The 26,684-nt window shown below is 47.5% G+C and overlaps 1 protein-coding gene across 7 annotated transcripts in view; it reads left to right on the forward strand.

Annotated features, from left to right (window-relative positions):
• Positions 1–26,684, forward strand: part of GALNT10 (polypeptide N-acetylgalactosaminyltransferase 10) — a 229,855-nt gene that overhangs the window by 167,411 nt on the left and 35,760 nt on the right. For all 7 annotated transcript variants that reach the window (XR_009539646.1, XM_060144071.1, XM_060144073.1 and 4 more), the window contains 2 exons: positions 19,046–19,231; positions 23,419–23,602. Coding sequence is in view for 6 of the 7 variants with exons in the window: in XM_060144071.1 (XP_060000054.1) it covers positions 19,046–19,231; positions 23,419–23,602 (370 nt within the window). In the remaining variant the exon portion in view is untranslated. The remainder of the gene's footprint in view (positions 1–19,045; positions 19,232–23,418; positions 23,603–26,684) is intronic.

The raw sequence follows: 26,684 nt of genomic DNA on the forward strand, positions 1-26,684 counted from the left end.
CCTCCCCAGCATTAATCCAGTCCACGGTGCTGCTGCTAATCTTTGCACATGTTTCCACTATTAAAGGAAGGCACGGTGGTTAGGAGCACATGCTCTGGAGTCACACGGACCTGGATTCAAGTCCCTGCTCTGCCACTTACTAGCAGTATATAAGATCCTCAACTCTCCAAGCCTCAGTTTTCTCATCTGTAAAATGGAGATGACAGTCCCACCTTGTAGGATTGCTGTGGGTGTTAAATGAGATAATACTTGTAGGATGTCTGGCACCATATCTTGTACAGAATCACTCTCACTGTGTGTCAGCTGTTGATGTTATTCTTGTAGCAAAAATGTCTTCCTTGATAGACCTGGGGCCTGAGCTTGGTTGTCTTGGCTTCTGATCTGCTCACGCCCTCCCTGGCAGATAATGGAGGCTCAGTTAAATGTTATTTTGTGCTGAACTGTGCAATAAGGAATATGGAGGAATGGTGTTCCGGACCACAGGGATTTTCTACTAAGAGGACACGGAAGCCCCAACAGACGTAAAATATTAAAAGAGGCCACCAAGACAGTGGGTTAATTGGTGATATTTAATTTATTTTCACATATCTGATTTGCAAAATGAGCACGTATTGTACACTTTTTAAAATGTGCTCCCGTGCCTAGAGGAAGGCAATGGTAACCCACAGGAACTGGGCCACCGGTGGGGGAGAGGCAGGCCTGTGACAGACCCAGATAGAAAAGGCACTGAGGAGCCAGGGGCTGTTGCTGTCATGCCGCAGACCATACCACCTGGCTCCTGGGGGATGCCAGATGTCCATGGCTTTGCAACCCAGACGGCCATCTGGGTCTCTGCATGGGAACAAGATGCCTCACCAGGGCTGAGAGCCTCTCACCACAGCAGTCCTAGGCCAGTGCTTTCTCTTTGGTCTTAAGCTTATGATATCCCAGATATGGGCAGCTCTTTCTGTTCTGCCCAGCAGTAAGCGTTAGAGGGGTGTGTGTGTGTGTGTGTGTGTGTGTGTGTGTGTGTGTGTGTGTGTGTGTGTGTGTGTGTGTGTGTGTGTGTGTGTGTGTGTGTGTGTGTGTGTGTGTGTGTGTATTTGAGCACAGGTTAACAAATCACATACGTGCATCGAGCAGCTCATATACAACCAGAGGACTGGAAAAATCTGTCCAGTGCTGCTCTGGATTCAGAATAGACAAAACCCCAGCCCATGTTGCTTCATACATACCCACCCTGTAGAGTTCCCTTGAAGGCAGCATTCCATGTGTTTTCTAGCCCTTGACACACTAAAAAAAATACAACAGTGATGTTTAGAGAATTCATATGAAAAATTTAATGAATGAAATCATATTGTGTCTAATATTAGGTTCAAGCAACTTTGCCAGTGGTTGATTTTGAGAGTCTGGGTTTAAATGAAATAAGATTGACTATGAGCTCGTCATTGTTGAAACTGGGTAATGGATACAAAGAGAGAGTTCATTAGATTTTTGTGGATATTTTTGTATATGTTTGAAATTTGCCAGAAATAAATTGGTTGATTTTTTTTTTCCCTGAGGTTCAGATTCTCCTTTGAGAACATGTTTTACTTTAATTTGTACTTTTTAAAAGGATTGTTGTTGGTGAGAAATAAATTCTTAATGAGACCTTTATTGATTGATTCGAGGGTAAAATCAAGATTATCCTCTGTACTAGGGACATACAAGTCAATGAATTGATTAAAAATATCTAGTTCAATTTAAACAACAACAACAACATTGAAAGTACAAGTTACTCCACTGGGGCAGGGAGACAATTACAGGGGCAGATAAGATAGGCTAGAGCTTATGGAAAGAAAACCACATTCTCTCCATGCTGATTACTAAATGCATCTCAGAAGGAGCCACCGGGTTAAAGGATTAGGTCCTCAGAGCTGGATCTTCACCAGTCTTAGAGGCTGTTGTATGGACAGGCAGGTTGTATTAACAGGTATGTCATCTTGGAACCGTAGAATTGCACAGTCCCAGGGCTGGAGGGGGCCTTCAAGGCCATGCCATCTTTCTCCAACGTTTGAGTCTTTTCTACGGTTTTCATGATAAGTTCAGCCTCTGAATTCTTCCAGTTATGGACAGCTCACTGTCTTATGAGCTATCTCATTCCTTTACTGGACAGCTCTTATTATTAGAAATCTCTTTCCTTACTTTGAGCTGAACTCGCTCTCTGCAAACTTTTTCTTCTGGATCGAGTCCTTTCTTCTGAAGGCAGACAGCATAGTGTCAGAGACAGGACATGAGCTACAGAGGCAGAGAGCCTGGTCTTCTAGTCTACCAGTTGTTGACTTTGGGCAAAGTACTCCATCTCTCCCAACCTTAGTCTCCGTGTCAGGCAAAATGGCGCTGTTCCCCTCACCTGGGTTAATTGGTAGATCAAGAGAGATAGTAGGAAAAAGGTCATGATAGATCTACATGTACTGATATAGAGAGACGACTATGACATATTGTTAAATGGGGGGAAAAAAGCAGGTTTCAGAAGAAATAGATAAATAAGCACAAAAACACTGGAAAATTGGGTGAGCAGTACACCAAACTATTAAGAATGGCCGTCTCTAGTGGATGAGACCAGAGTGGTTTTTCACTCAGATGTTACCTTCCTCCATGATGGTTAAAAAAACTTTTTTTTACAACAAATGCATCATATTTAGGATCACAAAAAATTAGTAAAGACTTCTCCATTTTAGAAGGAAAAAGATAAAACATTCAGAACACTTTACATCCAAAAATGAAGTCTACCTGTATCAGTTGCGGTGTTTCTTTCCCTGCGGTCAGTCTGAATGGTTGAGGCATGCCCTAAGATTCTGTGCAAGTGTCCACCTACAGGAAACGGCCTTAAACACTAACCATTGTTAATGACTGCTTTAGGTTCTGCCCCCACCTGCCTCAGGGCCTTTGCATTTGCTGCTCCCTCTATAGCACCTTGTAATCAGTTTGTGTTATACTGAAGGATGGTCACATCTGAAACACAGCCATCTCACAAACAGACTTGGATATGATGGGCAAAGATAGACCCTTTCATTAAGTGGGGAGTGATATTTGAGTGGGAATTTCATGAGTGGTTAGTTCACTGATAAACATCAGCTGTGAAGTTGACTTTTGCTTCCTGATGCTACCTCCTATGCTTAGAGACTCACAAGTGAATACCTAGATGGCAGTGCCCCCTGAACATGCTTGATGTCTTCCCTTGGATGACATGTTGAGCCATATTATGGTGACATGGATTTTAAAAAATAAAAGCAGCAAATGACAAGGAAAATATATCAAGCCAGGATCACTCACCAGACATCTGTTAGCACCTGCCACATGGCAGGTGCTGTGAGGGATGGGAAAATAAATCACACTCAGTCCTGCCCTCAAGAAGCTCGCTGCTAGGCAGAGAGACACAAGTCCTGAACCCGAACGTGCATGGAAAGCAGAGCACGTGGTACACTCAGTGGCATCAGGAGAGCATCGTTCTCACGATTGCTGATTCAGGAGCACTTTGAGCTGATCCTGGAGGAAAGCATAGGATTCCATGGGACCGAGAAGCAGAGAAGGATGCTCTGAGCTGTGAGATTTGCAAGAGTAAAGGAACAAAGGCAAGAAAATTAGTCAAGTGGTGTCTGCAGAGAGAGGATTGGGTGCAGGGTTGAGATGGGAGATGGATCTGGAAAGGTGAGCTCTGGATATTGCTGGGAGGCCTGAAAAGTCACCACATGACATCAGTAGACCTGTGTTGTAGCAATAGTGTGGATGGGAGGAGAGGTAAGGGATTAGAGGCCAAGATGACCTCTGTGCCCAGGTTAGTTCCTGATGTGGAAGTTTCTGTGAATAGCTGAAGATACCACGGTTCCTCCTCCGGTGCTAACCAGTTAGGAAGCAGAGAGGGAAGAGGCCCGGATGAGGTCTCAGGACTCCAAAAAGCAGAGGTTTCCAGAGGTTGGGTTGGGATTTGGGGGGATAGGGAGCAGTAGTTAGAGAGGGTGGTAAGGAAAGCTTTCTCTTCCCCGAGCACTGAGCAGGAAAATCTCCCCCAGGGGAATACTTTTGCCCTTTAACAAATATGAAACTGACAGGCTGACACTGTTGTTAAAGTGGAGAATTTTTTTTTCTTTTTTAATAACACCTTAAACGATAGGCATGGAAGCCGGCATCCTAAATTAAACACATGTTGCTCTCCAGCACCTGACAACCTGACATAATTTAAGAGCAGCTACCAAGAACACAAAACTGGAATTGCCCATGAATCTGCTCCCCTGGATGGGCTCCAACAGGGCGAAAAAGTGGGGATGGCCAAGTCCAAGGGACCCAGCCTTGTCTTCTCATTTGTAGCTGATTGGTAGGGAGTGGCTTTCAGAAAACAGGGGACGTTGTAATTAGCTTGATGGTGGTAGTTTCTGGTATGTTTTTATTTGTCATCTGATTATTAAACAGATTTATGGCCCTACCCACCCACTGAAAAGGGACCAATGCATTTAGTTGAAATTAAAAGTGGAGATAAGGCTGCCTGTTTAGATAATAGCATCTCTTTTTTAATAGATTACTCATCTTCTGTGAAAGAGGGGAGAGGAGTTAATTTGTGTGATGAAGTGCTTTCTATTTCTGGGAGCTGGCTGGTGGATGTGATTGCTTGAGGAAGGAGTGTAATTCATTCTTGAAATCACCAAAAGCATGTTCAGGCCAAATACCTGTGCCCTGAGGAGTGGGGTAATGTGATACCAAGGAACAGAGGGGCTTGTGGTTTCAAAGCAACTGTTTGGGGAAGGTGTACAGTTGGTCTCTATGTTGGAGGTCAAATTCCCATTCATTCTCAGAAAAGTGCCAGAGAGGGCTTCCCTGGTGGCGCAGCGGTTGAGAGTCCGCCTGCTAACGCAGGGGACACGGGTTCGGGCCCTGGTCTGGGAGGATCCCACATGCCGCGGAGCAACTAAGCCCGTGCGCCACAACTACTGAGCCCGCGCGTCTGGAGCTTGTGCTCTGTAACAAGAGAGGCCATGATAGTGAGAGGCCCGCGCACCGCGATGAAGAGTGGCCCCCGCTCGCCACAACTAGAGAAAGCCCTCGCACAGAAACCAAGACCCAACACAGCAAAAATTAATTAATTAATTAATAAAAGGTGTTGTTATTAAAAAAAAAAAAAGTGCCAGAGAAATACAGGCAGATCTCGGAGGTACTACACGTTCAGAAGTGAGACACATGGGGGCTTCCCTGGTGGCGCAGTGGTTGAGAATCTGCCTGCCAATGCAGCGGACGCGGGTTCGAGCCCTGGTCTGGGAGAATCCCACGTGCCGCAGAGCAACCGGGCCCGTGAGCCGCAATTACTGAGCCTGCGCGTCTGGAGCCTGTGCTCCTCAATAAGAGAGGCCGCGATAGTGAGAGGCCCGCGCACCGCGATGAAGAGTGGCCCCTTCTTGCCACAGCTAGAGAAAGCCCTCACACAGAAACGAAGACCCAACACAGCCATAAACAAATTAATTAATTAAAAAAAAAAGTGAGACACATGAATTTTTTTGGTTTCCCAGTGCATGTAAAAGTTATGTTTACACTACACTGCAATCTAATAGGTGTACAATAGCAGTGTGTCTAAAGAAAACAATGTACATACCTTAATTTCAAAAGTACGTTATTGCTAAAAAATGCTAACCGTCATCTGAGCCTTCAGTGAGTCATAGTAGTAACATCACTGTTCATAGATCACAGTAAAAAATATGAAAAATGAAAAAGTTTGAAATACTGCAAGAATTACCAAAATGTGACAGAGAGACACGAAGTGAGCTGTTGGAAAAACGGCGCCGACAGACTTGCTTGACGTAAAGTTGCCACAAACCTTCAATTTTGTAAAAAACGCAGTATCTGCGAAGCTCAGTAAAGTGAAATGCAATAAAACGAGGTTTGCCTGTAAACCTAACAAGTTAATCTAAGCCATCAGACCAAGAGGCCACTGATTGTAAGGGATGGTGAAAAGAGACACATTAGGGCTTGAATTCAGAGAAACCACCACTAGTTGTGTGATTATGGACGGTGACAGACCCTTCTTGAGTCTCAGTTTCTACATCTGTAAAATAGGGTTACCCCTCATAGGGTGGCAGTGAAAGATGTGTGTGGGATGAGCCAGCCAAGTACCTGGGACAGCTCCTGGTGCCTAGTACAGTTTGTACTAGTCTGCTGCCTCCTTGGCTTCTGACTTCTGCTCAGGGACTCACTCTGTTTCCACTCTGGATGGAGAGCACCCGGAAGAGTCCATGTGCACAAAACTGGAGGGCTTTAGACTTTACTGAACACTTGATGGAAGCGGCAGAGGAGGGGTTTACATCACGTATGCGTTTTGCTCTGACTTTTCCCGCCACACAACGCCCAGCCTACTGTTTCCCCTCTCCTCCTCCCAAAGGTTCCCCCCAGAAATCCATTTTGTTACTGGAACGTGCCCACGTACATTTCACCCAACTTCTCCTCCCCTCTTGCCCACTACCACTCGGAACAGCTTACACACACACCTCCCCAAAGTGAATTCTCTCCCCTCCCCAGGTAGGCCATGGTGCTGACTTTTCTAGGAACACATGTATGTCAAGGGAAGATTTGCTTGGGGGGGTTGGCACGCCACCAGGAGTTATCCAGTGTTTTAGGAAATTACATCAACAGCAGTGCTGCTCATGGTACCTGAGTTGCCAACCCACTTACCTGTGCTGTTCTGTAAGGTGAACCAATATGTGTTCAGTATATGACACCTGTAAGTACAAGTATTTGGCTACTTCTTTATCTTCTTGTAGCAATTCCAAGCATTTACGTATTGAAAAACATGTTACTTTATTATTTCTTCTTTATATCACAGTTGGGGCATTATATAGAATTTTCCCCAATTGGGTGTTAAGCACCTTGTATTATTTATGAATTTTATTTTAAGATATTAAAGGGGACCATACAGAACAACTGTCACATAAAGGGACATTGAGTAGGATAAGGTTGAAACCCCTGAATCAAAAGGTGAGTCAGCCAGATGTTGGCGCTCTGTTGGCTTTTGGTAAAGGGTTTAGGCCCAGTTCCCTTAAATCTGCTGTATCCTTGATCTTTTCCAGCTGCTTGAGACAATAGGCCCATAGATGCAAAAGCCCCCATACACATAACTTCCTGGCAGCTCTTAGGGTGAAAGGAAAGACACCTAAAATATCCTCTCTGAAGTTTCTGGTAGAAGGAAAGTGGCCATTTGGGAGTGATGACTTTCTCTACCCATGTGGTGTTCCAGAGATCTCAAATCAACACACAGGAATTCTAGTAATGACCTATCAAGGTAAGCAGTGCAATTACAATCTTGCTTATAGAACTGGACCCTGGCTACATTTTTGTACATTCTCAGAAGCCCAATAACAATAACAATTAACAACAATGGAGTGTTGTGCAAAGAGCACTAACCTTGGGTCAGGGGCCATGACCAAGGACCTCAGGGTCAAGTGGGGCATCTTTTTCTAATGGTGTAGGTTCCAGACTGTGCCCTAGGTCAGGGTTTTTCACAGTGTAGTAGACTCATTGCAATGTCATGAAATCAGTTTCTGGGGTCATGACCAGCTTTTTAACAAAAGTGAAATACAAGAGGATAGAATAGAAAAAACATATACGGTTGCATCACACCTTGTATTTCAGTTATGTATATGTGTACCAGCTCATGATGTAAAAGGTACTTCTGTTTATGGGTCATAGTCAAAAGATTTGAAGGCACTGTTCCCTGACATAGGGAATCAGAATCTCCGAGGCTGCCCAGGTAAGTGTGTGAAAACCAGTTCCCCTAGGGATTCTTCGGGCTGTGGTTTGAGAAGCCTTGCTGTGAGCCTCTCAGGAGGTGCATTCGTTTGTCAGATCTTTTCTCACTTGAAGGTGAGAGGAGGGTCCTGGTGGGAGGTGAAGGGGAGTCCAGGCCAGGTGGGGACCACTGTGAGTCTGAGGAGGAGGATGAGAGGGCACCCATCCCCTTCGCAGTTTTGCTATAGGGTCAGGAAATTGTTCTGGATTCCTTGGAGAGCTTTAGCGTTTCTGTTATTCTAGCAGGAAACATGGGATTCTGTTTCTAATCACTTAGAGATCCTAAAACAGTCATCCCTTAGTATCCATGGGAAGATTGGTTCGAGCACCATCACCACCACCCCCTGCCCTTACAGATACCAAAATCCCTGGATGCTCAAGTCCCTTATATAAAAGGGCGTAGTACTTGCATATAACCTACGCTCATCCGAACGCTTTAAGTCGTCTCTGGATTACTTATAATACCTAATACGATGTAATGCTATTGTAACTAGTTGCCACAACACAGCAAATTCAAGTTTTGCTTTTTGGAGCATTCTGGATTTTTTTTCTGAAGATTTTCAATCCGTGGTTGGTTGTATCCCCAGGTGCAGAACCCTCAGGTGCAGGGGGCAGCTGTATGATCACAACTGCCTAGGTTTATTTCTCTGAGGTCACCGTCTGCATTATGTTGGACCAGTGTCCCTCAAATGTTTACACGCTTCAGAATCACTTGGAGAGCTCATTAAATTCCAGATCGACAGCCCCACTCCTCTGATTCGGTCGGTCTGGAGTGAGGCCTAAGAATTGGCATTTCTCATAAGTTCCCAGATGATTCTGTTGCAACTGGTCTGGGGATCACACTTTGAAAACCACCCTGTTAGATCAACAGAAAGGAATGTGCCCGGCAGAGTTCCTGACACACAGCAGGAGTGCAGTAAATGTTTTCTTGATTAAACTGAACTGAATTCTCCCTGGCAGAAAGACCTTCACTAAGGGATGGTTGGTTCGCTACTTTCAGCAGTGCAAGAAATGGGTCCTTGATAGTGAATTGTATGCTTTTTAAATGGGTAAATTGTATGGTATGTGAATTATATCTCAATAAAGCTATTATCAAGAAGCGGGGGAGGAGGGGAAGAGGGAAGGGAAAAAAGAAAGAAATGGTTGTTTTTTCAGAAACACACATCAAAAGTGTCTGTTAATGCCTTAGAATGTGTTACAAGAGGACCCGTGTCAAAGGAGAATGTAAACGGCCTTCTAGCTGAATTCAGAGGCCCCTTTCCTCTTGGGACTCTGGGCCAGAAAAAGAATGCCTCTCCTGAAGGGCTCGTCTGCTTTCCTTTCCCAAACAATAAATGATGCCTAAATGCCTGTACGTTTCCCCTGCCAAAAACCCATCCTGGTGCAAACATAGCTTTCCTTCCTGACCTCTCTTTTAAATTTTCCTGCTATTTATATTTACCTGTCTGCAAGTTTTCCAAGCAAGTGAAAGCCCTGGACACCCCAAGGGGTAGGAGATAGAGTTGAGGTTGTGGGATTGGAAACTGGTACCCACCTGGCAGAATGGAGAGACCAGGGACTTCGAGGAGTGGTGTAGTTTCATGGTTAATAATGCCCGCTTTGGCATCAGAAACACCTGGTCTGATTCCTGGCTGTTACCTCCTAGCCGTCTGAACATAGATTGGCATAGAACTTTTCTAGGCCTCAGTTTCCCCTTGTCTAAGATAGTTCACACTGCCTGCCTTAGAGAGTTGTTGTAAGAATGAAACGAGACAATGTGTGTAGGTAACAGTGCTTAACACTGGGCCTAGGCACACGGTAAGCTCCCAGCAGAAGCCATGACACTGACGGTGACGATAAAGATAAGAGGGTCTACCTTATGTTAACAACTGTCCTTTGGCTAGAAGCACGTGAGTATCAAAATAGGACAAAGAGTTTTGCCTGCTGTTGTGAACCCTGCCCACCTCCAAATGGATTGGCAGTGCCTTAGAATACAGTGGCTAAGACTTACAAGTGAATAAATCAATCCTGGAAACAGATGAGCTATGACACTTTAATAGCCAGAAGCCCAGCGGAGCTGAGACGTGACAAGACCCAGAACACCTAGAAGTCCCAGAAGCCAGCCCAGGCGTGAGGAAGGCAGCCTTTCCCGCTGCGACCTCTGCACCATTGACAACACCCCCGAGGCCAGAGAACCAACAGGGATTGGTCTGGTTTGTGACTTGTTCCTTACTTCCCCCCTCCCCTTCTTCCCCCTCTCTCTCCTTCCCCTCTCCTTCCCCCTCCTCCTCTTCCCTTGGGGTCCCATCCACGGGGCCCTCTCCCATATGTTTGGTGTCCTGCCAGCTCTGGCGACACACAGAGCTCCTTTATTTTTGGTGCCCCTCAGCAGGAGTCTGTGCAAGGCTCAGACTCTGGACTCTACTTGGGAATTAATTTGATTACACACAGCAGTAGAGCAGAGATTCTTGAACAGACTGAACTGGATTTGAGTCCTGTCTTCACCACTTACCTGGCTGGCTGTGTAACCTTGGACCAGAAACGTCTTCTGAACTTGACTTCCCTCATCTTGCAGTGAGGATGATGAGCCGTGACCTGCTTCCTTCACAGGGAAATCACATCAAATCAAATCAAATCAAACGATGGAGGAGGAAGGCGTGTGGATTCAGCGGGGATTTGCAGACGCCTCTGGCCCCCCACTAGGCACGAAGGCTACACTGGCAAGCAGAGCAGTTACAGAGCTCTCCCTCCTACAGCCTAGAGTGGAGGGAAGCAAACTGAGTCAGTTCATGGGTATGGAACCGTGATCCAAGCTGAGCGGCATGAAGGGCAAGGTCCAGGGCTTCTGTGGCCATCTGCCCTAGGGACCTGCTGTGGTCTGGGAGGTCAGGAAAGGCTTTAGTGAGGAGTCGGAGGTGTGAACCAAGATCTGAAGGCTGAGCAGGAGTTAACTGGGGGGATATGTGAAGAGGCTTAGACCTCAGCAGTCCAGATAGAAGGGCTGGCTTGGATACAGACGCTGAGGCAGAAGGGGTGGGTCGTCATGGGGCCTTTGGACGCCTGAAAGAAGATGACATGGAGTGGGCAGGAAGGAAGGGAAGGGCAAGATGAGGCTGAAGAGGGGGCAGGACCGACTATACACAGCTTGTCATCCTTGGGGAGGATTTTGGACCTTCTTCCAAGAGCCACGGAAACCGTGGAAAGCTTTTAAGCAAGAGATTGGAAGGGTGCCACGGTGCAGTCCTCTTCTCTTCCAAGAGGCCCCCTGGACTGCTGCGTGCAGACTGAAGAGAGACAGAGTGGATGCGGGGACAGCAGTCATGGCTCTTTTGGTTGGCCACAGACCACAGTGGTCCAGACAAGAGACAGCAGTGACCAGAACCGGGGCCATGTTCTTGCTGTGTCACTGTTTCAATGCCAGTGTATGAGAACCTCTCTTCTGTCTCAGTGTCCTCAGGCTGCTGCAATGAGGCACCACAAACCAATGGATTAAAACAACAGAAGTTTAATCCCTCACAGTCCTGGAGCCTAGAAGTCTGAGATCAGGGTGTCGGCAGGGCCATGCTCTCTCTGCAGGTTCTAGGAAAGGATCCCTCGTCGCCTCTCCCTAGCAATGCTTGGTGTTTCTTGGCGTGTAGAGCATCACTCCAGTCTCTGCCTCTGTGGTCAGTGGCTTCTCCTTGTGCGTCCAAATTTCTTCTTCTTATAAAGAATACCAGCCATTGGATTAGGGCCCACCCTAAATCAGTATGACCTCATCTCAACTTGATTACAGCTGTAAAGATGCTATTTCCAAGTAAGACCACATTCCTAGGTACTAGGACTTCAGCATACCTTTTGGGGAGGACACAGTTCAACTCTCAGCAACTCCTCTGAGTGCAACTCCTGGTGCACAGCCCACCAGGGAGAACCATCCTCCGAGTCCTAAGTGCCCTTCAGAGCAGACAGGAGGGAAAGGCTCCATTAAACACAGGAACCAGGGAGGCTGCAGTTCCCGGGGAAGTATGTGCATTTTCAGGTGGGATATACAAGGAGGACCAAGGAAGCACAGGCCTTGGGTTCTGGTCCTCACTCATACCTCAGTAGCTGAGAGACTTAGGGCAAGGCCTTCCCTTTCCTGAGCCTCTGTTTCCTCTCCAGTAACACCAGAACTGATGATACCTGCCCAGAATTGGTGATTGTGGGGAGTCCAATGAGATAATCAGCAAGAATTTCCTGAGAAGATACTGGGTGCCCAACATTGGGATAACTCACTGGGCGTGTTCCTAGGAGAGGGACAGCTAGTCCAGAGGAAGCTGTCATATCCTTCCATGTTAACCCCCCAGGCTTCTCCCCTCTAATGGCACGATGGTTACAGGCACAAAGTCCATCAGCGCCAATACTATCCAGTGGGCAGGGGCGGGGATGAAACGGGAGAGACCAGCAGTGACAGTTCCCAAAGCTGAGTGATGGATCCTTGGGGCTTCGTTATTCTATTCTACTTTTTAAAAAATATGTGTGAAATGATTCTTAATTTTTTTTAAAGAAGTTTAACAAAGAAGCCTACAGACTCTGGAGCCAGATTGCCTGAGTTTAAATCCAAGACCTGCCACTTACTGTGTAGACCTGGGCAAAGTTATTAATCCTCTCAGTGCCCCAGTTTCCTCATTAGTAAAAAAGGGATACCAGCCTGCCTCGTGGAGTGTTTGGGAAGATGCGATGCATAAATGCGTGTTGGGTGCTTGGATTCATGCCTGGGAGGGAGCGTGCTAAACACATGGTGACCATTATTTAGAGAAATAACGGTTCCAAACATCATCGTGTTGCTGATCCCAAGTCATCACCTTCAAGGGATCACACCCTCAGCCTTGCAGATCCTCTAACCCATGACTGCCACTTGGACACTGTCTTGGTTTGGGTTTCCTGAAGCAGATCCTGAGACAGGATTTGAGTGCAAGGAGTTAGTCTGAGAGGAGATTTCAGGAAACAGAAGCAAGAGAGTGGGGAAGTGAGAAGAGGAAGGGGAGACACCCAGGAAGGGTGCCTATGCCGGGCACCACGGCAGGCAGCCACGGTGACTCCACTGGGAGCCAGCACAGAGCACGTGCTCGGGGTTATCCCGCCTGAGGGGCAAGGGAGCCGGGGCGGTTGTGCACACACACGGCGGCCCTCAGTCGAGGTCTACCACGTGGATGCCGAGCCCCAGGCAGTGGCAGGTGCTGGCGGGTGGGAGGCAGGCAGGCAGAGAACAAAATGCTGAAGGGGTGTGGGCAGGGCACCCAGAATCCACCTGTGAGCACTCTGGTACGTGCTCTTTGAACACCTGCATAGAGCCTTACCCTGATGGGAGCTCCCCTTCAGGATCAGCCTCACCACCCCCATTGGATGGCTCTGGCTCCTCTTGAGATTAGGGATAATCAGGGCGAGAGCAATTCTGTATTGCTGTGCCGTCAGAGCAACCCCTGCAATGGGAATGATGCGTCTGCGGCATTAGGACAGTTGCCTTCCTGCTGCTTCAGGGCAGACATGTCTCAGCCCTGGCATTTTCACGCTGAGCCAGGTTATAGCCTCAGAGTCTTTCTTAACATTGCTTTAGCTATCCATGACACACCTGTGAGCACAGGCACTTCCATGAAGCCTGTTTGCCATCCCTGCCCTAGGGCTTATGAAGGTGGGGGGAAGTCCCGGCGTGGAAAACGCCGAGCCACAGACTCACTGTATGATTCTGGGCAAGACATTTAACTTCTGGTCCTAGCCGTCCCTCTCTGGGTAGAATGGAGGGTCTGACGGAAGTGAGGCAGAGATGGGGTTTGGTGCTCTCTTACAGTCAGGCAGGGATGGGTTTTAGACCTTGGCTCCATCATTTATGAACTGTGCTCCTTGGGCAGGTGACACCACCTGCTCTGAGCCTCATGGTGTCTTTTTGTATAAAAGGGGGCCATAGTACCCCATTTGTAGTGGTGGTGTAGGCAACAGAGATTATGTGTATACAGTAGAGAGCTCCGTGTGTGAGCAGGGCCTCAGGAATTGTTCCCTGTCATTGTCATGATCAGAGCCATCATCATCTTCCTCTAAAGCCCCTTCCAGCTCTAAAACTCTATGACTTTACGGACTGTCCTCATCCGAGAAGACAGCGTGGTAAAATAAGGCAACAGTCTTGGTTTTGTGTAAATGTTCTTTCTAATAAGGACAGGAGGAGCATAATTGCCCCTAAATAATTGCGCCGACTTTGCCACAGGCTGTCAAAAGGCCTTAATTGGTCCATCTGTAATGACTGCGGCCATCTGCGTTTGGGGTGATTTAGCGATGGGGCTCTGCCCGAGCAGGGCCCTCAATGATTAGAGCCGGACAGGGGCATATATCTCCCTCTGTTGGGAGTAGTGGTGTGGTATAGGAGATTATCTCATCCTCGTGTTAATGACCTACCAGTTGAACCCAGCCAAGAAGAAGCGCTGGTCACAAGACAATGACTGCAGATTTTTTTTTTCTTTTCTTTAAAGATAGTGTTCCTGCCCGAACAGCAGCCTATCTGGAGCGTGATCATGCCTCTTGCTATCTTGTCTCACTGCCCAAGAAAGTCTATTTTGGAAAGATTTAGTCCTTCAATTAGGGCAAATTAATTTCTGCTCTCTACAGAGCCACTGTTCCAAAGAGAAGTGGGAAAGGGCCGGAGAAGCCGTATTAATCTTTGCAAGTAAGCAAGAGGCGACCTGGAGTATTTTTCAGCCTTCCAGCCTTAGGTTGTATATGGAGTTAATCTTTCCTCTGTATATCTTTTAATTGCTCCGACTTGCAAGGTGCCAGCCAACACAACACAAAACACACCTCATCTCCACTCTTTAAGTTTCTGGAGACTTTAAATCAAGTGTCTGGAGCAGTGCTTCCCCAAGTGCACCAGCACAAAAGTGATTAAGCGGTACCTAAGATGATCTCAGGTGGCCCAGAGACTTTGCATTAAGTAACATTGACTCATGGGGAGAGAATGCTTCCTCTTTTCAGCTCTCTTTCATTTCCTCTGATTACCTCAGATGGAAAGTCTCAGCTGGTTGCCCATATCTCCCTTCTTGGCAAAGAGGGAGGCAGGAAGATCTGGCTAAAATCTAGTAACGTCGCTTTATTCTTATTTGTTTGGGTTTTTTCATTTATTAGCTCTTTATCACAAATGGTACCGATTTTCCATTTATAGTTTTTAACGCTTCCTTTTAAAATAAATTTTTAATTGAAAAAAAGTGAGCTGGGACTTGCCTGGTGGTCCAGTGGGTAAGACTCCACACTCCAATGCAGGGGGCCCGGTTCAATCCCAGGTTGGGGAACTAGATCCTACATGCATGCTGCAACTAAGAGTCCACATGCCACAACTAAAGATCCCTCATGCCACAACTAAGACCCAGTGCAGCCTAAGTAAATAAATATATTTTTTGAGTTGATTTAAAAAAGAAAATCTTAAGTAAATTGTAGTGAGGTAGGCAGAGGTGGCAAAAATCGTGCCAGTGGTATATGATTATGAGAGATAGGGAAAACACAGCTAGAGAGGGGAGAGCCTCATGTTTCTACAGAGGACCCAGCAACTTACTGGCTGTATGACCTTGGGCAAGTTTCTTAGCTTCTTTGAGCATCAGTTTTCTCATCTGTCAAATGGGGAGAACTGTAATGCAGAGTATGATTTTATGAATCAAGGGAGAGAAAATATGTGAAGCTCCTTTGCAAGTCATAATCTGCCTTACCAGTGAAAATGGTTCATTTCCATACGGGTTAGAAAAATAAAAGGTTCAGTGGGTTCTGGATCCAGCAGTCAAGGGGCCCTGGCTCTACTGTTAATTGTTGCACCTTCCCTTCTCTGGACTTGAGGTTTCTGTCTATAAAATGAAGAGACTGAACTACTCCAGTGCTTTCCAGGCCTAGCTGTACATCAGAATTACCTGTGGGTCAAGTAAAACCAAAGATGCTGATGCTTCCTTCAATTTACCAAATCACAGTCGCCTGAGAGGATGCCCAAGCAGCTGTATTTGCAGCCAGCTCACCAGGTGATTCAGCCACAGCCCCTGAATTAGGAGGGCCCTTCCAGCTCTAACTCCTGATGGAGTGAATTCAGAGCAGAACTGTCTGACTCCTTTAACCCAGCAGGCTCGTTCATATTATTGCAAAAGCTCATTCTTTTTCATTGCTGAATAGTATTTCCACTGTATGGATACACTGCATTTTATTTATCCATTCATCTGTTGATGTGTATTTGGATGATTTGATTTTCAATTTGGGGATATTATGAAAATTGCTGCTATGAACGTGAGTGTACATGTTTTCATGTGGACGTATATTTTCATTTCTCTTGGATATACACCTAGGAGTAGAATTGCTGGATTGTATGGTAACTGTGTTCAACTATTTATGGAACTGCCAGACTGTTTTCCAAAGTGGCTGCACCATTTTACATTCCCACCAACAGTGTATGAGAATTCTTATTTCTCCACATCCTTGTCAACACTTATTATCTTACTTTTTCATTATAGCCCTCCTAGTGAATGTGAAGTAGTATCTCGTTATGATTTTGATTTATATTTCCCTGGTGACTAATGATGTTGAGCATCTTTTCATGGGTTTATTGGCCATTCGTGTATCTTCTTTCAAGAAGTGCCTATTCATGTCCTTTACCCATTTTTTTAAATTGAGGTAAAACTCACATAACATAAAGTTAACCATGTTAAAATATACGATACGATGTTAAAGTGTACGATTCATTGGCATTTAGTACATTCATAACGTTGTGCAACCATCACCTCTATCTAGTTTCAAAATATTTTTACCACCCCAAAAGGAAACCCCGTACTTATTAAGTACTCACTCCCTATTCCCCTCCACCCCAGTTCATGGTAATCGCTGATCTGCTTTCTGTCTCTGGATTTACCTGCTCTGCAATTTCATACACATGGAATGATATAATATGTGACCTTTTGTGTCTGGCCTCCTTTACTTAATATGATGACTTCTAGGTTCATCCACATTGTGGCATGTATCAGTACTTCATTTCTTTTTTGGCTGAGTAATATCCCATTGTATGGATATATTCCATCTTTGTTTATCTATTTATGAGGTGATGGAAATTTGGGTTATTCTCACCATTTGGCTATTGTGAATACTGTTCCTATGAACGTTCATGTATAAGTAATCAAAACAGTTTTTAGGGACTTCCCTGGTGGCACAGTGGTTAAGAATCTGCCTGCCAGTGCAGGGACACGGGTTCGATCCCCAGTCCGGGAAGATCCCACATGCCTCTGAGCAACTAAGCCCATGTGCCACAACTACTGAAGCCTGTGCGCCTAGAGCCTGTGCTCTGCAACAAGAGAAGCCACTGCAGCGAGAAGCCCGCACACCACATGAAGAGCGGCCCCCACTCGCTGCAACTAGAGAAAGCCCGCGCGCAGCAACAAAGACCCAATGCAGCCATAAATAAATTAAGTAAGTAAAAAAAAGAACCCAAATATTTCAGAGAGAAGCAAAAACAGAAAAGCATTTTTTAGCTGTCCTGGATTCCTTGATCCTTTGCATTTCCATAAAGTTGAGGATCAGCTTGTCAATTGTCAGTTTCTGCAAAGAAGCCATCTGTGATTTTTTGATCACATTGAATCTGTATATCAATGTAGGAGGTATTGCCATCTCAACAACATTAAGTCATCTGATCCATGAACATGGACTATCTTACCGTTTATTTTGGTTGTTCATTTCTTTCAACAGTGTTTTGTAGTTTTCAGTATACATTTTGTACTCACTTTGTTAAATTGTAAATGGTATTTTTACCATTTTAATTGCATTTTCAAATAGCTTTCTTATTTGCTAGTCTATAGAAATACAGTTGATTTTTAAATGCTGATCTGTATCCTGAAATCTTGCAAAGTTTTCCTGTTCTAGTTTCTTTGTAGATTTCTTAAGATTTTCTGTGTAAACAATCATGTCCTCTACAATTAAAAATGCTGCTACAGGGGGTGGCCCAGTGGTTGAGAGTCCGCCTGCCGACGCAGGGGACACGGGTTCGTGCCCCGGTCTGGGAAGATCCCACATGCCGCGGAGCAGCTGGGCCTGTGAGCCATGGCCGCTGAGCCTGCGCGTCCGGAGCCTGTGCTCCGCAACGGGAGAGGCCACAACAGTGAGAGGCCCGTGTACCGCAAAAAAAAAAAAAAAAAATACCGCTACCTTTTTCTTTCCAATCTTTATGCCTTTTATTTCCTTGTCTTACCAGTTGCACTGGCTAGGAATTCTAGAACAGTACTAAAGTGGAGAGAAAGTGGACAGCCTTTCTCCTGCTCTTAGGAGAAAAACATTCAATATTTCACCATTAAGTAGGATATAAACTATAGGGTTTTTTTTGTAGCCGTACTAGAGTTTTCATAAAGGGCCGTAACCCTGATTAAAATCAAGAGACACTAACGTTAAGGCTGGCACTTTTAGTAGAAAGAGACTGTCTTTGAGATTTATTTATAACAGCTTTTCCAGGCATGGGCCAGAAGCCAGCCTACATTAGAATAAGCAAAAAGAGGAATTGGTTGTTATGTGTAATAAGAACGTCTGCGAGTCCCTCCGCTTCAGGCACAGGGGGATCTGGAGAATCAAAATGTTATCAGGATAATGTCTGTCTCCATCTTTTCACTCTCTTTTTACATGTTGACTTCAGTCTCAGCAGATCTTCCCACCACCTCTCATCACCTTATTTTGCTAAAGATGTCACAAGCAACTCCAGACTTAGGGCCAACCAACCTAGCAACTCTAGTAAGAAAAAAGAGCCTCATTTTTCAATAGTTCTGAAAAAGAATTCTCAGGATTCATTGTTTGGACCAATTCAGGCCACATGTCCATCCCTGAACCAATCACTGTGGCCAAGGAAATGGAATGCCCTGATTGGTCAGGCCCAAGCCACATGCTCCTCCCACTTGGAGATGCAGTCAAGCCCACAAGTCTGAAGGACTGAGAAGGGGAGGGGCAGTTTCCCAAAGAAAATCAGAGTACTGTTGCTAGAAAATGAGGGAATGGGTCCCAGCCAGACATAAACCACAGCTGCTAACGCCCTCGTACAGAAGGTCTCTCTGTGTTCCAGGTCTGGCACTAACACTGGACCTCTTTAAACTTCAGTTTCCCCCTTTGCAACACACAGGCGGTTATTCCTGCCCTTCTTGACCCTATCTGAAAGGTCCAATGAGACAGTGCACTGGAAAGCTCTATCTAAACTGTAAAGGGCAGTGCACATGTAAGGAAGGGGTCACAAGGATGATTACTCACCCATCTATCCATCTGTCCTCTTCTCTCTCCCTCACAGAGCACCTGAAGAAGCCACTTGAAGACTACATGGCCCTTTTCCCCAGCGTGAGGATTCTCCGAACCAAGAAACGGGAAGGGCTGATAAGGACCCGGATGCTGGGGGCCTCAGCAGCAACTGGGGATGTCATCACATTCTTGGACTCACATTGTGAAGCCAATGTCAACTGGCTCCCCCCCTTGCTTGGTAAGGGAGGCTTGCAAGGTGAGGTAGGCGGCCTGGAGTGAGCCACTGGCCTCCAGTCCTGCTTTCTGCAGGGAGTCATCTATGCTACAAGGCTTCCCTTGCCTGCTTGAGATGCACCCAGCACAATGCCAGGTGCCATGAGGGTGTCAGGCCCTCAGGAGTGCTCAGAGCAACCTTAAAAGTTCTGTCCCTTCACTTTACAGAGGAGGAAGCTGAGACTTGGAGAGGGGAAGTGACTTGCCCAAAGTCATAAAGCACATTAGTGTCTAGTGACATGATTGCTTCTCGCAGGTTACTTCAGGTGTTATTGGAAAGCAAGCCAAGGCTGCCTACTGCTAAGAGCCAAATTGTATGGAACACCATCATACCAACTTAGAACAATTATCATTCACTGCACTGCTGCTGTGAGCAGGGGACGCTGTAAGCTTTATCTTCAGCCCTCACAAAACCATGCCAGGTCGAAAGTCTCCCCTTTTTATAATAGAAGAGACTGAAGTTCAGAGATTTTGAGTGACTCACTTGATCCCTTGGGCAATAAGTGTCAAAGTCACCATCTCTCTGGTTCCAAAGTATATCTTCTTTCAGGATTCCACACTGCCTCCCTAAATTCATTTCCTCTTTGGAGAGTTTCTGACAGCTCTCAGGTAAGGGCTCCAGACAGAGGGCGGCGTGATCTAGGAGTCATCCACATAGGCTTGTGGACAGAAGGGAGACACGAGGCCTGGCTGCTGGGCACTGAGGTGCCTCAGGGCGGGTTGAAGAACCAGGTCTGAATCCCTAGGCTCTGAGCTTTGAGGAAGGCATTGAGCTGCCGCTGACAGGTAGACGCTGAAGAGGAAATGTCCTACTGGGGCTGGGAGTCAGGTGAGGGACAGAGATGGAGGCAGATTGGGGAAGATCTGTCAATCCAGAGAGAAAAGTGAACGCCTCAAAAATGGATGGGTATGCTCTCCGTAACAGAAAGCATAGGGAGCAAAGAGGACTCGAGTTTAGGGCAAACCTGAGTGTGTATCAGAATCACCTAGAGGACTTGTTAACACACAGAGTGCTGAGCCCTGCTCCACAGTGGTTGGTTCAGGAGGTCTGGGGCGGGGCCTTAGAAGCTGCATTCCTAACAGCCTCCGGGTGGTGCCAGTGCTGCTGGTTCAGGGACTATACTTCGGGGAGCACTGGTTAGGCCCCCATTCAGAAGTGAGGACAGAAAGCAAAACCCACACGGTTTAATGGGGTAACCCAGCAAGTTTGTTTCCTAACACAGATCAGCATGAAACTCTAATTAATATCAGATGATATGCTTCTGACCCCAAGGGTCCAGGATCCCACTGGGTTAGGAAAAGGATATAACCCAGATCTTCTGGTAAACTGTTTACCTAATTAAACCAAGAGATCTGCATCTGCCTCTCATGACTGAAAGAGAACAAAAAAGAGAAAAGGCTTCACTGTAAATCACCTAATTGGGACTTCCCTGGTGGTCCAGTGGTTAAGAATCCACCTTCCAATGCAGGGGACGAGGGTTTGATCCCTGGTTCAGGAACTAGGGCCCCTCCTGCCATGGGGCAACTAAGCCCACATGTCACAACTAGAGAGCCCACGTGCCACAACTACTGAACCCATGTGCTGCAACTAGAGAAGCCCACACACCATGACGAAAGATCCTGCGCGCTGCAAGGAAAGATCCTGTGTGCCACAACTAAGACCCAATGCAGCCAAATAAATAAAATATTTGTTTTTAATTTAAAAAAATAATAAATCATCTAATTTATAGTCCTGAAGGAACATTGCGTTTGGGGGGGTCATTCAGTGACTCATAAAGAGACTGAAGTGGTAGAACACGAAGCTGAGCTTGCGGTTAACAAGCCTTAAGCCTTGTGTTAACAGCCTTAACTCTGTTTCTATGGAAATATATGAGGGTAATTTTCATAATCTGCAACCATACATGGAAGAAACATTCTTCCTCTTCTTTTTCCCTTTTTCCAATAGAAATGTGAACCACTGGTGTAGATGTAAAAGTCTATCCCTGCTAATATGAACAGCTGACCGAGCCCATCACAGCTTTTGTCTCTGAAACCATGAACATGCACAGTTCACTCTGCCTTCTTTGGAGAGTAGGCACTTCTGAGCCTGAAGGGGATTCAGCTCCCCTGAAAGGAAAGCCACTGTTGTTCATCATTTTCTTCATCTCTATCACGACCATCATCACTGTCATTATCATCATCATCATCGTCGTCGTCATCATCATGCCTCTGCTAGTCCCTTATCTTTTTTTGATCACAGCCCACATTTGAATGTGACTGGTAAAGCGGACAGGGCAGGCCTTATTATCCACATATTGCAAATGAGAAAACTGAAGGGCAGAGAGAATGAGGGGGATACTCCCCCTTCCAGCTCCTCCTTCTGAGCTACTTTCAGCGACCCTGGGCACAAAGAATGTCAGCAGAGGGCTCGTCACGTGCTCGAGGCTAGGCTAAGCATCTTGGCCCCATCGTCCCACTTGGCCTTCACAGAGATCCCAGGAAATAGGTGCTATCTTCCTCCATTTTCTTGGCCAGGAAACAGAGGTTCAGAGACATCAGATAACCTTTTCCAAGGTTATACTGTTCATAGATGACAAAACCAGGGTTTGCACCTGGACATTGTGTCTTCAAGTGAGTACAGCACCGTGGAATGCTACCTCTGATGCCACCGCCTTGACCTTACACCTCCCCCAATCAGCCAGCATCCAGCAGAGCACTGTGTCCTCAGCACACACCCTCTCTGGAAGGGAAATCCCTCATGTGGCCATGAATTATCAGGAAGAGTGGCCCTTTTCTAGATCTTTCCCTGGGAAGATGCTTCTTCCTTAATCCCTAGGGAACATGTCCACAAGGCAGATCCAGGCTCCACCCCAAGCCCTAGGGGGGTTTTTTAACACACCCTCGGTGCTTCTGGCACTGGTGGCCCCAGATCTACACTCGGGGACACAGCATCAAAAGCACCATTTCTCAGTTTTTTGACCATGTGCCACAGAAATACATTAGACACGTCAATCCAGTACCAAATGTACACACTGATGCAGTATGACTGAAATATTTCCCAAAACTACTTTCCCTCGTCACCTAGAATGCACCCTGACATTCTTTTTTGCTTCACTACAAACACACACGCACAGTTTCATGACCCACCTATGGATCGTGTCTTGCAGTTTAGCAAATGGCAAAACTTTTCTTTGCTTTCTCTCCTGGAAGAAAAATCTGCTATAGCTTGATGAAGCCTGGGCCCTAGGCAGCTGCCAGCCTACCCTGGCCCTACCAGGCTCCCCATTCCAAGACTTGGACTTGACTCCTGGCCCAAGCACAGCCCACTTGCCCCTCATGGCAGATCATCTGCCCCAGTCAGTGGCACCTCCTGGCTGTAGTCAGGGCTTCTTGGCAGGAAGCGCACTGAAGGGCAGAGAGTGAATTTTATACAATCAGCTTCTCCCTGGCTTGAAAGGGACATAGAGCCATCTAGGTTAAGACCCCTATTTGCTATCTTGAGTCACCTTGCCTGCAGCATTCCTGCAGGGCAGAGGTCCACCAGGCCCTGCTTGCACACCTCCAGTCCTGAGGAGCTCATGGGATAGTCCGATCCCTCTTCAGTAGTTCTGACTGTTGGAAAACGTGAGCTGGACTCTCTTGCAAGGACCATTTGTTCTCTGATGGCAGCTACGAGGTGTTGGGGAGCTTCAGGGACAGGCAGTCTGCCATGAGGGGCAAGTGCTGGAGTGCTGGCTGCTGAGCCACAGCTCAAGTTCAGGACTCGGAATGGGGAGGGCCAGAACAGGAACCCTCCCAGAAGGAAGTTAATCTCTTTCCATAGCAATGCTGAGCATGACAGACACCTGTGCTCAACACCTTCAAGCATTACTGTATCCAGTACTCCTGCAACCAGACCCTCTTCTCCCCGTTTCACAGAGGAGAATGCTGAGGCTGAGATGTCATTCATGTAGCTGGCCCAGGGCCCTCTCGTGGACGGCAGGATGGGCTGGGAGCCCTGGTCCATCTTGCTTAAAGCTTGTGCACTTTCTTCCTCACGGATTCTCAAACTCGAGTGTTCAGAGAAATCACCCAGGAAACATGTTAGAAATGTGAATAAGTTGCAGAGCAGGGTCATGCATGTAGCTGCTCTCCCATCCGGCCTCCTTAATGGGCATCTCTTGGCTCCTTCAGACCGCATTGCTCGGAACCGCAAGACCATTGTGTGCCCAATGATCGATGTGATTGACCACGACGACTTCCGGTATGAGACGCAGGCGGGGGATGCCATGCGGGGCGCCTTTGACTGGGAGATGTACTACAAGCGGATCCCGATCCCTCCAGAACTGCAGAAAGCTGACCCCAGCGACCCATTTGAGTAAGTACAAGTGACCCAGCCCGGTCCCAGTGGCTGATCCCAGGGAGCCCTCCCCAACACACACAACTCAGGATCGCCACCTCCCCCAAAAGTCCAGTGCAGGGGAGCCAGGGCAGACGTCCCCAATAGAAGCACAGTCCCTCCCAGCTCGTCACAGAGCCTTGGCTCACAGACCACCAAGCTGATCACCTCTTCCTTGCCCACCCCGAGGACTGCCAGCCCGGGGTGGTAAGCCTAGCACCCAGTTGTAATCATCATCATCATCATTGTCGTTGTCATTGTCACCACCATTTATTGCATACTTTCCAAGTGCCAGGCGCAGTTCCGAGCACACTACACGGTGATCTTATTTAACCTCCAACAGCATATGTAGTAAAAATTATGATCCATGTTTTCCAAATGGGGACACCAAGCCTCCAAGAGGTTAAGCAGCCTGTCCAGGTCACACAGCTGTGAAGCGGCAAAGGCTCAGTGCCTTGCGGGCCTGTCTGCCTCTGGAGCCGACTTTCCCATCCATCAGTTACACCCTCTTGGAAGTAGCAGGGAAATAGCTTGTCCCACGGTGGAAGTGTGGGGTGCGGGTGTGTGGACCGGACCTGTAGCATCCTGGAATGGAAGAGCTAGCGGGAGCCTACAGGTAACGGACTCCAGCCCCTTGCAGATAAGGAGACTCGGGCTCCAGGACAGGGAGGGGCTTCCCTGGGGACACAGTGGGCTAGTGGCTAAGCCAGAAACAGAGCCCAGTGCCCCTCTGGTACCCCAAGCTCCAGAAGGGTCTTTCCTCCCACAGTGGGCTCGCCATCCCTGCAGCTGTCACGTGAGCCACCCCAGCTCTCCTGCCAGAGGTGTGGAAAGACCTCTGGGTACAAAGCCAAAGTCCAGCCTCTCCAGCTGTATTGGTTTCCTGATTAGTTTCCTAATTGTCGCTGCAGTAATAAATTACCACAAGCTTACTGGCTTATTAAAACAACACAGGGGGGCTTCCCTGGCGGCGCAGTGGTTGAGAGTCTGCCTGCCGATGCAGGGGACACGGGTTCGTGCCGCGGAGCGGCTGGGCCGCTGAGCCTGCGCGTCCGGAGCCTGTGCTCCGCAACGGGAGAGGCCACCGGGAGAGGCCACAACAGTGAGAGGCTCGTGTACCGCAAAAAACAAAAAAAAACAAAACAACACAGGGACTTCCCTGGTGGTCCAGGGGTTGGAGCTGCGCGCTTCCACTACAGGGGGCGCGGCCTCAATCCCTGGGCGGGGAACTAAGATGCCACGTGGCGCAGCCAATAAATAAAATAAGACGACACAGCTTTATACTCTCAAAGTTCTGGAAGTCAGAAGTCTGAAAGGGTCTGACTGATTTAGTGTTGGCAGTGCTGCGTTTCCTCCCGGTGCCCCAGGAAGGGATCCATTTCCTTGCCTTATCCAGCTTCTAGAGGCCGCTCACATTCTTTGCCTCATGGCTCCCTCCATCTTCAAAGCCAGCAACATAACATCTTCCAGTCTTCCCCTCCTCCCTCTCCTTGTCTCCCCCTGCACCTCCCTCCCCCTTCCCTCTCCCAGTCTCTTGCTTCCATCATCATGTCTCCTTCTCTGACTCTGACCCCCCTGCCTCTTTCTTCACTTATAAGGACCCTTGTGATTACATTGGACCTATCCAGGTAACCCAGGATAATCTCCCCATCTCAAGATCCTTCACTTAGTTACCCTTGCAAAGGCCCTTTGCTGTGTAAGGCAGCAGAGTCACAGATCCCGGGAATTAGGACACTGGCTTCTTTGGGAGGCCATTATTCTGTCTACCACCCCTGCCTAACCACGGCTTAGCCCCAGTGAAGTTCAGCCGCTCTGCCTCACCCTCCCCGTCTGAGAAAGAGGGGTTGTTGGCCATCTTCATGGGCGCAGTTCACCCAGGGTTTCTGGGGGGCCCCTAATGCTGTGAGCCCCAGGGAAGGCTCAGAGGTAGGAAGAGGTGGACTTGCTTGAGGAAATGGAAGGTGACCGGGTCAAGAGAGTAGCATGAGCTGAGAGTGGAGGGTGTGAGTGGATCCCCCGTGCTTCCTCAGCAGGCCAGACGTTTGTGCTGTGGTCCTGACCTCCTGTATCCTAAACATGGTCAAACACTACTATCAGAGCCCTTCTTAGGCCACAGATATGGTCTAGCCAACAACGCATTGTGCAGCCAGGTCTTACCCCAGTATGGCCCAGAGTCAGCCCCCAGTTGTCCTGAATTCTCGGGAGAAGAATGCTAATAACAGGAGTCACTAACACTTGGCCTGACATGGCAAAGCAGTTCCGGCTGACATGGCCGTGCTCGATTCTCACATGCCCTTGAGCGTTGGTGGGACTCTCCACTTGACTGCTGGGGATCCTGTGGTTCAGAGAAGAAACGACACTTGCCCAAGGGTGACACGTAGTAGAGGCTGGGGTTAGGCAGGCTGCTCCAGAAAATGGAATTTCTAGGGTAACCAGAACCCCCTTTTATGGTTTGAATCTTTGCCATAGGGCAACTCATAGGCCCTGGATTTGAAACGTATGTCATGGTGGGTCCTGGCCCATTCAGTCTCCTCGTTGCAGGATGAGGGAGGGGTGGGTGCAGGTCGTGCAGCTGGTTAGAAGCAGAGGCCCAGCTAGTTTTGTCTGCAGTCTCAGTCTCCTCATCTGGATATTAAAGGGGTTGGCCCAGCCCTAGAGCAGGGACTCTCAACCGTGGCTGCATGTTGCCATCACCTGGGGAGTTTATTTAAAACAAAGAATAAGAAGAAGTATAACGGATTCACTTTGCTGTACACCTGAAACTAACACAACATTGTAAATCAACTGTACCCCAATAAAAGTTTTTAAAAAAGAAGAAGAACCACCCACGCTGCCCCTGAGTCCAGTTACACCGGAGTCTCAGGGTGGGGAATTCAGGCGTCAGTTCCCAGATGATGCTGACATATGGCCAAGTTTGAGAGCCACTGGCCCAGATGCTTCCCGAGGGACTCTCCATCCTTTGTACCCTCCAGTTCCTTCCAGAAGTCTCTCTTCTGTGTTGCACTCAGACAAAACCCCAGGAACAGGCCACTGAGGAACCCTGGTCATTGTCTGCACACCT

The sequence above is a fragment of the Lagenorhynchus albirostris genome, chromosome 3 (genome assembly GCF_949774975.1).
Source record: "Lagenorhynchus albirostris chromosome 3, mLagAlb1.1, whole genome shotgun sequence".
NCBI classification, from domain to species: Eukaryota; Metazoa; Chordata; class Mammalia; order Artiodactyla; family Delphinidae; genus Lagenorhynchus; species Lagenorhynchus albirostris.